At 36.2% G+C, this 12,615-nt stretch overlaps 1 protein-coding gene across 1 annotated transcript in view; it reads right to left on the bottom strand.

Annotated features, from left to right (window-relative positions):
* Positions 1-7,660, bottom strand: part of LOC131937560 (mucin-2) — a 43,418-nt gene extending 35,758 nt beyond the window's left edge. The window contains exons 1-7 of the mRNA XM_059295090.1: positions 7,631-7,660; positions 6,155-6,284; positions 5,764-5,893; positions 1,463-5,539; positions 1,175-1,327; positions 798-933; positions 179-288 (exon numbers count right to left, since the gene is read on the bottom strand). Coding sequence (XP_059151073.1) covers positions 179-288; positions 798-933; positions 1,175-1,327; positions 1,463-5,539; positions 5,764-5,893; positions 6,155-6,277 — 4,729 coding nt within the window. The 5' untranslated portion in view covers positions 6,278-6,284; positions 7,631-7,660. The remainder of the gene's footprint in view (positions 1-178; positions 289-797; positions 934-1,174; positions 1,328-1,462; positions 5,540-5,763; positions 5,894-6,154; positions 6,285-7,630) is intronic.
* Between the last annotated feature and the right edge of the window lie 4,955 nt (positions 7,661-12,615).

Below are 12,615 nucleotides of genomic sequence, written 5' to 3'. Positions count from 1 at the left end.
ACAAATACATTCTTTTCATTTATGCTAGCAGAAATTTTGACACAACAAATTCAGTATTAGATGCAAGCTGCTGATTAAGATAATTACACAGGAAAAAAAAACAAAATAAAATATTTTAATTAGGTACAACTCAAGTGTTAATAAAAATAATAAAATACATGAGTAATAATTTATTTACCTGAAACTGACATAATCTTAGCTCTATAGAAAAGTCCATCACTGTATTTTGCTAAACAAAACAGGCCAGGATGTGGCTGAATTGAAGTCCAAGAGTGTTTAATGTAAATCCTGAAAAGTACAGGTTCATGAAAAAAGTTAGGTGGCATACTTCATAAAAATCCTGAGAAAAACACATTTAATGAAGTTATGGTGGTTTGCTTCGAATAAATCCAGAGAAAAATATAAGGAAAAATTGGTGTGGCTGTATGCTTGATGTAAATCCGGAGATAAACATGGTTAAAGAAACAAGTTATGGTGGTATGCTTCAAATAAATCCTTAGAAAAAGGAAAGTAAAAATTGTTGTGTTATGCTTTATGTAAATCATGAGAAAAACATTGTTAATGAAAAATTTTGTGATGGTATGCTTCATGTAAATCATGAGAATTATGCAATTTAACTTTTGTGTTTGTCTAAATCTGACTTTCACAAAGCAGCAAAAGAGTAGTTTAAATACTTGAGATATGTATTCAAAGGATCAGATCAAATATTTCCTTGCCGCATGGGTGGAGTTTGACCATCTTGCTTGGTTGATAGCAATGGTAACAATGCAACAGTATAACACCACAGGCCTACTTACTTGATGTTGCTAGCTATTTCTTGGAGATTGTCATTTGATTGGACGTGAAATGACCATGGATGTTCAGCATCACTGACAGTCACTGAAAACATCTCACCTTCTTGAGGTATTATTTTCTTCACTGTTATAGCATTTTCTAGACAACATAGATGATTACTTTAATTTCCGTTACACATATGTCATTTAATTTTTATTTTAAGGACTACAATAATCTAAATAATATTGTGTTAAAGTTTAAGCTGTTAGGTAAAAAAACAAACATTTTAAACCGTTTTGTTTATCATTAAGGGTTAAGTGCTTGATATGTCATTAGTTTAGTAAATAGGTTTCTTTTAGTTTTATTCTTCAACAGGTGAAACAATAAAATTATTACTTGCCATTGTTGGAGATTTTAGTGTTCAAACCATATAAAGGAAGTTTATCTTCTGTAAGATCCTTGTTTACTCCTTTACCACTATGGATGCTAGAATTGAGATCAAGGTTAAGTTGCTGCTCTGATCCGCTGGATGAAACAGAGCTAACATCTGTATCTGAAGGGAAGAAAGTGTAAAGGTTGTTTTTTAAAAGATCATAAATACCTTTCAGTAAATACAAACAAGACCAGTCCATTGGAAAATAATATAATAATAATGACATAAAAATACATAATGAATTTTTTAAAGTACCTAGCTCATATCTGTTCTTGGAATAAATGGATGCTTCTTTCCTGACTTCATGCATCAGCTCCTTGAGACTCTTTGAAGTACTTGACTTGGGTTTTGTTTTATCAAACTTTAAAGGATGTCGAGGAGCTGGCCTCACAGGTGTTGCTTTACCATCTTGACTGTCTTGTTGAGAAAGTGGAGACATTGCACTTGTGGAACGTTGAGATTGCTGAGATGATGTATATGGATGTTTAACTGAGTCTGTGTTGTGATTATACCCTTGGTTTGGTTGATCTGACACACAGGTTTCTGAACCCTGCTGGATTGGACTTAATGTGCCACTGCTTGAATAAGATTTTTCAGAATTACTCTGTGGCATGCTGCTTATTTCTTGAATATAAGTACCTGAAGTTCTAGCATTGCAATCAGGTGTTTGTGGTAACAGACTTGAAGGTATCCCATCTAAATTGGTTATCAGTGCAAATGGAGGTGGTCTCAAGGGGTTTTGTATCAAGTTAACATGTTGGCCAAAGGTTATGATTGGGTTAAATGCAGACGTGTTGTAATAACTGGTTGAATGGTGGCTGAAGGCAGCATTATGACCATACATAGAAACAGAGTCAACCCAGTTGCTAGGGTTATGAGGGGAGTACATATTTGTTGATGGAATCTGGGACGGAGACATTTTTCCAGAGTTTAAAAAAAAACAAGGGTTTGTGGACGGAGTTGGCACTGAATAATTAGCTGGAGCTTGATGCTGGGCATGGTGTGGGTTAAATCTCAAGTCTGTTGCTTGATAAGGCCTGCTGCATACTTCATGTGGGTTGCCAAGTGAATTGGAAGTTTTCCCAGCATTAACATTATCCTGACATTCAGGAACAGTTTTTTTATGAGGTTTGCTAAACACAGCTGTTGATGTTTTGAAAAATGGTTGGCACTTATCAGGAACTGGAATGTTGAATGATTGAGTTATACATGAGAGTAATGTTTGAGTGAGAAGCTGCGGTGAATTATTAGGTGGCTGAGAAGTATTTTGAAGTAAACTATCAGCTGGCTGGGTAACATTTGAAAGTAAACTATCAGCTGTCTGCGTATCTTCTGGAGGTGAGCTATCACCAGGCTTGGTAACATCTGTAAGTAAACTATCAGCTGGCTGGGTAACATTTGGAAGTAAACTATCACCTAGCTGGGTAACCTCTGAAGGTAAGCTATCAGCTGGCTGAGTAACCTCTGAAGGTGACCTATCGCCTGGCTGGGTCTCTTCTGGAGGTAAGCTATCACCTGGCTTGGTAACATTTGTCAGTAAACTATCACCTGGCTGGGTAACCTCTGAAGGTAAGCTATCAGCTGGCTGGGTATCTTCTTGAGGTAAGCTATCACCAGGCTTGGTAACATTTGGAAGTAAACTATCCCCTGGCTGGGTAACCTCTGAAGGTAAGCTATCGCCTGGCTGGGTATCTTCTGGAGGTGAGCTATCATCTGGCTGGGTAATTTCTGAACCTGGCAGGGTAACCTCCAATGATGAGCTATCAGTTGACTGGGTAACATTTGGAAGTAAACTATCACCTGGCTGGGTAACCTCTGAAGGTAAGATATCAGCTGGCCGAGTAACCTCTAAAGGTAAGCTATCACCTGGCTGGGTAACATTTGGAAGTAAGCTATCAACTGGCTGGGTAACCTCTGAAGGTAAGCTATCAGCTGGCTGGGTATCTTCTGGAGGTAAGCTATCACCAGGCTTGGTAACATCTGTAAGTAAACTATCAGCTGGCTGGGTATCTTCTAAATGTGAGCTATCACCTGGCTGGGTATAATCTGAAGGTAAACTATCAGTTGGCTGAGTAACCTCTGAAGGTGAGCTATCACCTGGCTGGATATCTTCTGGAGGTAAGCTATCAGCTGGCTGGGTAACCTCTGAAGGTAAGCTATCAGCTGGCTGGGTAACCTCTGAAGGTAAGCTATCACCTGGCTGGGTCTCTTCTGGAGGTAAGCTATCAGCTGGCTGGGTAACCTCTGAAGGTAAGCTATCACCAGGCTTGGTAACATCTGTAAGTAAACTATCAGCTGGCTGGGTAACCTCTGAAGGTAAATTATCAACTGGCTGTGTAACCTCTGAAGGTGAGCTATCAGCTGGCTGGGTAACCTCTGAAGGTAAGCTATCACCTGGCTGGGTCTCTTCTGGAGGTAAGCTATCAGCTGGCTGGGTAACCTCTGAAGGTAAGCTATCACCAGGCTTGGTAACATCTGTAAGTAAACTATCAGCTGGCTGGGTAACCTCTGAAGGTAAATTATCAACTGGCTGTGTAACCTCTGAAGGTGAGCTATCAGCTGGCTGGGTATCTTCTGGAGGTAAGCTAGCATTTGGTCGAGTAACATTTGGAAGTAAACTATCAGCTGGCTGGGTAACCTCTGACAGTGCGTTAGCAGGCTGGGTTATCTCAGATGGTGAGCTTTCAGCTGACTGGGTAACCTCTGATGGTGAGCTTTCAGCTGGCTGAATATCTTCTGGAGGTAAGCTATCAGCTGGCTGGGTAACCTCTGAAGGTAAACTATCAACTAGCTGGGTATGTTCTGGAGGTAAGCTATCAGCTGGCTGGGTAACCTCTGAAGGTAAACTATCAACTAGCTGGGTATGTTCTGGACGTAAGCTATCAGCTGGCTGGGTAACATTTGGAAGTAAACTATCAACTAGCTGGGCATCTTCTGGGGGTAAGCTATCAGCTGGCTGGGTAACCTCTGATGGTGAGCTAACATTTACAAGTAAACTATCAACAAATTGGGTAACCTCACATGGTGAGCTAGCAGCTGGCTGGGTAACCTGTGAAGATGAGCTATCAGCTGGCTGAGTATCTTCTGGAGGTGAGCTATCATCTTGCTGGGTAATTTCTGAACCTGGCAGGGTAACCTCCAATGATGAGCTATCAGTTGACTGGGTAACATTTGGAAGTAAACTATCACCTGGCTGGGTAACCTCTGAAGGTAAGCTATCAACTAGCTGGGTATCTTCTGGAGGTAAGCTATCAGCTGGCTGGGTAACCTCTAATGGGGCACTATCAGCTGGCTGTGTAAACTCTGATGGTACACTAGCGGGCTGGGTAACCTCAGAAGATGAGCTATCAGCTAGCTGGGTAACATTTACAAGTAAACTATCACCTGGCTGGTTATCTTCCTGTGGTGAGCTATCAGCTAGCTGGGCAACATCTGAAGGTAAACTATCAGTTGGCTGAGTAACATATGGAAGTAAACTATCAATTGGCTGGGGAACCTCTGAAGGTGAGATATCAGCTGTCTGCATATCTTCTGGAGGTGAGCTATCAGCTGGCTGAGTAGCCTCTGATGGTGAAATGTTAGTTGGCTGGGTAACATCTGTATGTGAGATATCAGCTGTCTGCATATCTTCTGGAGGTGAGCTATCAGCTGGCTGAGTAGCCTCTGATGGTGAAATATTAGTTGGCTGGGTAACCTCTGAATGTGAGATATCAGCTGTCTGCATATCTTCTGGAGGTGAGCTATCAGCTGGCTGAGTAGCCTCTGATGGTGAAATATTAGTTGGCTGGGTAACCTCTGTATGTGAGATATCAGCTGTCTGCATATCTTCTGGAGGTGAGCTATCAGCTGGCTGAGTAGCCTCTGATGGTGAAATATTAGTTGGCTGGGTAACATCTGTAAGTAAACTATCAGCTGGCTGGGTAACCTCTGAATGTAAGCTATCAACTGGCACGCTAAGACTTGTAGATGCATTGCTGAAAGATTGTTTTATACATGGAAGATTTGACTGAGAGACACACACCAATGGACTATCACATTGTTGCTTCCTAACTGAAATGCTGGCTGAACAATTGAAAGTTTTACAATCATCAGAATTCTCTTGAGATGATAATTTTCCAGATGAATCAGGTAGAGAAGCATTTGAGGAATCAGGACAAAATGAAAGTTTTTTTAACAGCTCTGGCTGGTCTTCTGTCTGCCTGGTTACCAAAAGTTGAAACTGTTCTTTGTTAGTTGTTATTTGATTGGCTGATGTGACATCTCCTCCAGCTAGGTCACCTGACAAGGTTGTTAAACACAAGGATACATCTTCAGCAGCTGGCTTGAAATCATCTAAACAAAGTAACACCTGAAGGTTAGTTGTCAATAAATCAAAAATAATTTTAACTTTTGCAGTGGTTTTTATCAAATTGCACATTTTAAATTTGAAAATAACAATATTAAAAATTCTAAAAATTATTTTCTATACTAAACCAGAGTTGGAAAAATATTTTTGGCCCTATTATTAGGTTTTTAATTTTTGAATGATTATCTTAGAATGCAAAAGGTGTACCCACATAAGACAGAATCAATGTACATTGCAATTTGTGTGAAAAGATCTGATGTCCTGTCTATTTTATGCAAAAGTTGACTGTATTGCTCAGGAGCATGATTTTGTTCAAACTGCTCATCAGCCAATGAAACAATCTTAAAGAGAATCAAGGTAATACTGTTAACAACATTTGACTTGATGATTCAGATTAAGAAACATGTCAAAACTACACAACTAAGCAAATTGCACACAGAGAAATATATACTTCAATCCAGAAGAAAATATTTAGGCCTCAGCATTGGTGATTCTACCAGAAGAAATCCAGATCTATTAAAATTAAGCTTATAGTCTAATGTATTTAAAAATAGTCAACCTTAAAAAAATCTTATAAATAAAGAATCATTTATATCACTTGCCTCAGCAACATACTCAGCAATGTTGTCAATGATATCTTGCTTTTGCTTCTCTAGAACAGCCAGTTTCATTTGTACTGTCTGCTGAAGCTGTTGAGATCGTTTTTTATTCCTAGATTTATTCATTTGTATGCTGAAACCAAATTTTTGTAATAAAATTACATAAAGAAAAAGATACAAGTATTGTTAGTATATTCTCTCAAAAAGTAGGGCAGTCCATAGATATCACACACTTTGTCAATTTTTTTAAAATGTTAAAAATTATTACTTGACCTGATATTTAGTGTTAAATTTAACTCAAAGAAACAAGCATTGATTCTTTGAGGCCTTGGTAGAGATTTTATTTTACTAATGTGCGGTTTATCTATGCCTAGATTTCTATATCAAATATTAATAAATTAGGCTATTTCGGATTATTCTTAATCTTATTTTTTAAAATTTAGTCCTGAAGTTACAGTAGTTTCATCATTTATGAAGGGGTCTGCATGTTCTAGTCGGTAAAGCTCATGGGTGCTAAACCGAAAAGTCTCGAGTTTGAACCCTAGGGCAGATGAGGCTCGTTAGCTGGGAACAGCCACTCTTCTAGGAGAGACAACTCCAAAATTAAACAACTGCTACTTTGTAGTTTGTTCTTGGTTGGAAAAAATTCAAAAAGAAAAACAGGCTGAAATCTGAGTCAGTGGCCTCAATGGCGCATAACCAGTATACTTGTGTTGGAGGGGATTCCTTCCAACACTAAAATTAAGAACGAAGAAGAAGATCATTTATGAAATCTATCATTCTATACTATCTAGGTAAGTAGATCACTCTCTCAGATGTAAATAAAATTTGGAAGAAGTTGTAGGTGGACAAAGTAAGTAGGCTATCTATCTATAGAAAGTAGCTTAATGTAATTGTTAAAAGTTAGTAGATGGAGCATACTAATACTAGATCTAGTCTTTAAAAACCTAATTCTTCTTCTCAAATATGAAATTAAAGAAACTGAAGCAAGAACTGGCCTATTTGATGTAGCTATTGAATATTACTTAGGCCTATTTTTTTAGAATATAGATTCATTAGGGCCTAGGCCTATAGAATCAAGATTATATAAAAAAGGAAAAGTGACAGCCTAAATAAATAAATTATAAATGCCCTGTCCTAACATCAAACTAAAAAAAATATGTATAGGCCTATATTACTATATTTTTTTTTAAATGTTGGTAGCAGATTTCTAGATCTGTCTATAATAATAATAAACCAATATAATTGATCAATTGATGAATTTTCAATATTCAATATAGTATAGGCCAGGTCTACTAACTAAGTACCACTTACTGGTGTAGTAGTAATACTAATTGGTAAACAAAAACAGTAGCCTTAATTGTTTTCTAATAATTATTAGAGTAGTTTCCCTTGATAGTTTGAAGTTCCCATGCCTAACCTTATAAATGTAAATAAAATCATGTTGATTTTGACAATTCTTTTGTTAAATTTGGTTACCTTGTGTAACTGTGATAGATTAAAGAGAAAAAAGAGAATTGTTTTGAATAGTTATTATTAGAGTAGTTTCCCTTGATAGTATGTTGTTCCCATTTTTGACATAAATTTAAAATCTTGGATTTTTTTGTCGTTAAATATGGTTGTCTGGTTTAACCGTGATACAAGAATTAAGGAAAAAATAACAGAATCTTTTTTACAAGATGGGGGTGGGGGGGGGGGGAGAACGACCAGGGCAGTTAGCGATAATTTAAGGGTTTCTTTTACATTTTTAACAGCTGAAACATAACATAAGGTTTAAAACAAATTGATCTTTAGGGGGGTCGTCCATAAATGACGTCACACTCGTAGGGGGGAGAGGGGGTCCGTAATTTTGTGACGGTGTGTGATGAGGGGGAGGGGGGTTCAGATGGTGTGACGTCACTTTTTTGTATTATAAAAAAGAAATGTTAGAAAACGAAAATGTTTTAAAAAACTGTTTGTATAAATTGTAATATGAATTGATCAAAGTACTCTATGTTGACAGAGTTCTGACAAGATTTTGGAAAAATATCGATGTTTTAAGAAAAATTCAACAGCAATTTCGAGGGGGGTTGTAGGCTGAGGTGTGACGTCGTTTTAGGGGGGGGGGGGTCTGGCTTTTGTGACGACGTGTGGCGGAGGGGAGGAGGGGGAGGTAAAAATCGTCAAAAAAAAGCGTGACTTTATTTATGGATGACCCCTTAAGACTCGGTCCTGACACATCGTGTAACCAACTCAGAGTGGGCCTTGATAATTATTTTGTATTTTGTGTCAAAAAAGTGCATTGGCGAAAAGTTAAGCCCACCATCTGTGATCTATTTCTGATGTCTAGACCTTTGAATGAATATTTATTAAGCGCACGCCATGAAAACAAACTATATGCCACTAGGGTTATGGTTGAAGGTACCAACATACAAACCTTTTCATGCAAATTATTAATGACATGTCCCTATTTCACCCTCTTGCAATAAAACCTAAAAGTACAAGTTTCATATCGTCTTTTTTATAATCTTTAAACTAGGTGAGGGGCGGTTTGTGTCATGGAAACACCATGTAGCGAAAAGTGTCCGTAAAGTTGAGTAAAATAAGGGTCATTTCTGTTTCACAGTCTTTTAAATCAATTCCTTTCTTTACTTCTTTGACGTGACGTCACGTTAATAGCCAGACGGCTTCACCACAAATAAAAGTTTGTAAAAAGTGCAAAGCCCAACACCATTCTCCAATAAAAAATAAAATGCACGCATGCCTGAAATCCGACTAGCTTTATAAAAAAGAAATATGCGTAAAACTAAAAACCACCCGACACCCACCTACGGTCAAACTGAGAGCGAGACCTAAGATGTGTCTAGCTCGTGACCACGCGAGCACATTACTGTTCAGGCTGTAGTACTGTTCCACACGCGCTATACTATTATGTAGATAGTTTTTACGTTTTAATTATCTTGAGGTTATCGAAAAAAACCTACATCGTCTTAGGTTTGTCACACTTGGGAGCATGAAAAAAAAATCTTTTTCAGGTTAGCAAAGACGCTAGGGGAGAGCGGCTGAGCGCGCCGCCCACGGGGAACGACCCCGGGTGGGGTAGAAACGAAAATTAAAAGCTGATATTATACACAGTTAAAGAAAATATACAGCATCTTGGTTTTACATGCTGATGTAACTGTTACAATAAAATAAATCAAAACGGTTACATGATAAGGATTTGCTAGAAGAGCTTCCTACTTCTCTAAATTCGGGGGAAGGGTGCGAAGGGGATGCGCTTTTTCGCCAAATTGAATAACTAAATATAATGGGGGGGGGGGGGGGGGTAAATTTCATGAAATATTTATTTGTTTAGCAAGTTTAATTGTGATTTATTACTCAGTCGTCTTGTATAATATTTTTCACAATTTAGTTTAAAATACTGATATGCCTTTTACATAATTACAGCCAGATTCATTAGTTAATTCGATTGGACAAATCAATGTACCTAAATAATAGAGTAACATGAAATATTATCTTTGTAGGAAGCTAACATCTAAAATGTAATTATTATAAATATAGAGTAGGCTTATATATATGTATTTAAAATTGTAATCTTAATAGTTTACTGTGTATAACAGCCTTACTTTTTAAAATTGCTTAATTACTAAATATTAACTAAATTCTAGGTGGGTAGGCTATAGTCAGCTGAGTGGAGGTTCATGTCTAGGAGAGGATTCTAGAGTAGGCCTTAGTATACTATCTAGCCACAAGACTAGACTATAGATAGTAGTAGGCCTATGCTACTGGCCTAGTGGTAGAGAGCTAGACTTCTAACCCGTAAGTCTCAAGTTTGAATCCGGGTTCAAGTCTGTAGAACGTTCCTGAGTCCACCCAACTCTGATGGGTACTTAACTCTTGTTAGGGAAAGTAAAGGCGGCTGGGCATTAGTGCTGACCACACTATCCCTTCATATGCCGGGGTCACAGTAACAGGTGAACTCTACTTCACTTGCCCCATAGATCGTCAGATTTGGAAGGGGAAATTTTTAACTTTTAGTAGGCCTAACAAGGCCTACACTATAACAGTTACACATGCAAACTATACATGTCTAGAAAAAAACTTGCAAAAAGTAGATCTAAGTAAATAGGCCTATACATGTTCTGTGGGGGGAAATGTTCCATACTACATTAACTTGTTGCGAGTTTTTTTTCTAGACCATTTATTTTTCGATAGCAGGCTATAGATTGATCTATATGTCGTAAGTTTAAACATGGTATTAGACTTTTAAGTAGACATCAGATCTATAAACTAGATCCCACTAGATAGGTAGATCTGAATTCTATAGATTATGGAATCTATTCGCAGTAGTAGTTTCTCAGATTCTGGATCTAGATAAGAGATTGATTCAATTTTAGATCTACATTCTAGTCTAGAAGAATGTTGTCTAGATCTAGAATATATTAAAAGATATATTTTTTTAACATCAATTCATGTTCATTGGTATTTGTAATTGAACTATTAGAATTTGATTAGTTAGTAGAAGATCTATCCTATAGATAGGCCAATAATTATATAATAATTAATATTATTATTATATAAAATTATATTATATATATTCCAATATATATGAGTATAGTATATGTCAAAGGATCTATATTGTGATTATACAATCACTAACTATTACTAAGCTTGACTGGCTAGACTCTACTAAAATAGTATTATCTAAGTAGATTAGTAGACTATTACTAGATCTAATAGTGTATAGTTAGTATAGATGTAGAAATCTAGTACTTATAGATTCTAAATTTCTAGTAGTAGATCTAGACTAGTAGATCTAGACATAGCATCAGAAATTATCCCGTAATGTTTGTTGAGTTTCATTAACATTCGTTACTGTAAACCATACTTTATTTGGTGGTTAAAAAAAATATAAAGTCAAGTGCAGCAGTGCATTAAATTAATGTTTTAACTTAATTTAAAGTTTAATTGACAGAAAATTAAGGACCATTAGTAGATCTAAACATTGATAATAAAATTGTGTGAAGTTATTAATGTTTTTTAAGAAACACAGAAAAAAACTTGCAGAAGATTTGCAACAACTAGATTCTAGATCTAGATCTAGTAAAATGAGATGATTAGATTTAATAAAGTTTAAAGTAGTAAGGGGTCATCCATAAATGACGTCACACTTTTTTTGACGATTTTTACATCCCCCCTCCCCTCCATCACACATCATCACAAAAAGCCAGACCCCCCCCCCCTTAAATGATGTCACACCTCAGCCTACAACCCCCCTCAAAATTGCAGTTGAATTTTTTTTAAGCATCAATATTTTTCCAAAATGTTGTCTGAACTCTGTCAAAATAGAGTATTTTAATCAATTCCTATTAAAATGTATTAAAACAGTTTTCTAAAACGCAAAATAACATCTAAAATTTGTTTTCTAACATTGCTTTTTTATATGCAAAAGTGTGACGTCGCACCATCTGAACCCCACCCCCTCATCACACACTATCACAAAATTACGGATCCCCCCTCCCCCCTATGAGTGTGACGTAATTTATGGACGACCCCTAAGAAAAACTAGAACAATGTTTTGTAGCAGCAATAATTAATAATTAGCACATTCACTTCAAATTTAAAATAATTAGAAATACAAAATAATTAGCAAAACAGTATTTAAAATAAAAAATGCAATGAAAATCAATCAATGCACATTTTAAAACATTAAGTAATAAGTATTAAAAATAATATTAATACTGTGCCAAAAAAATAAAAATATGGTTTTGTTTTCAGCGACTCAGTACTATTTCTGGAAAGGAGTGACAGACTATACTATAGTTTTACTGTTTTTTTACTGCTGTACCATTCTGGAATAATAACCAACGCTAGATCTATAAAAAAAATCTATATCAGTGAGTATATCTTGAGATTACCCAAACAATCATATAATAAATAATTCATACTAGATTAGATCTAGATGTCTAGAACTCTAGATAGATATCTAGATCTAGAATCTAATTGAATTGATACTGTCATAAATTACATGATTACTTGATTACACATTAAAATTCATTAAATAATTAAATTTACATGTATTGAGCAGTTAGAAATAATAATAACATTACTAAAGTATGCTGAGCTTAAGTTGAATTTTAGAACTTTGCTTAGGATGATTTATTTGTTTCTTTGTAAAGATAGATCTAGAATATTAATCCAGATCTAGGCTCTAGATTTAAGTCCTGAATCTAAGCCTCACAACTGCAGCATTTGCAAATTAAACTGTAACGGCTTTTGAAGTTTAGAACAAAAATCTCAATAAAGTATCAGCAGTTCTAGCAGTCATTTTATTTAGACACGTAACAGTTCGTCTGCTGCTCCAACCTAGATTTAGTTTTTTTTAAATATTAGATCTAGGGCCAAATGTTTCTGAACTTTGAACACATTTTAGATTTTACGCTGTTTATTACTTTTAAACAATGAATAGATATCTAGATTTAGTT

This window comes from Physella acuta, unplaced genomic scaffold (assembly GCF_028476545.2).
Source record: "Physella acuta isolate Inbredline_101_S28 unplaced genomic scaffold, ASM2847654v3 ptg000213l, whole genome shotgun sequence".
Taxonomy (NCBI): domain Eukaryota; kingdom Metazoa; phylum Mollusca; class Gastropoda; family Physidae; genus Physella; species Physella acuta.
Note: the sequence above shows the minus strand (reverse complement) of the source record. Positions and strands in the feature narration are given on the sequence as shown.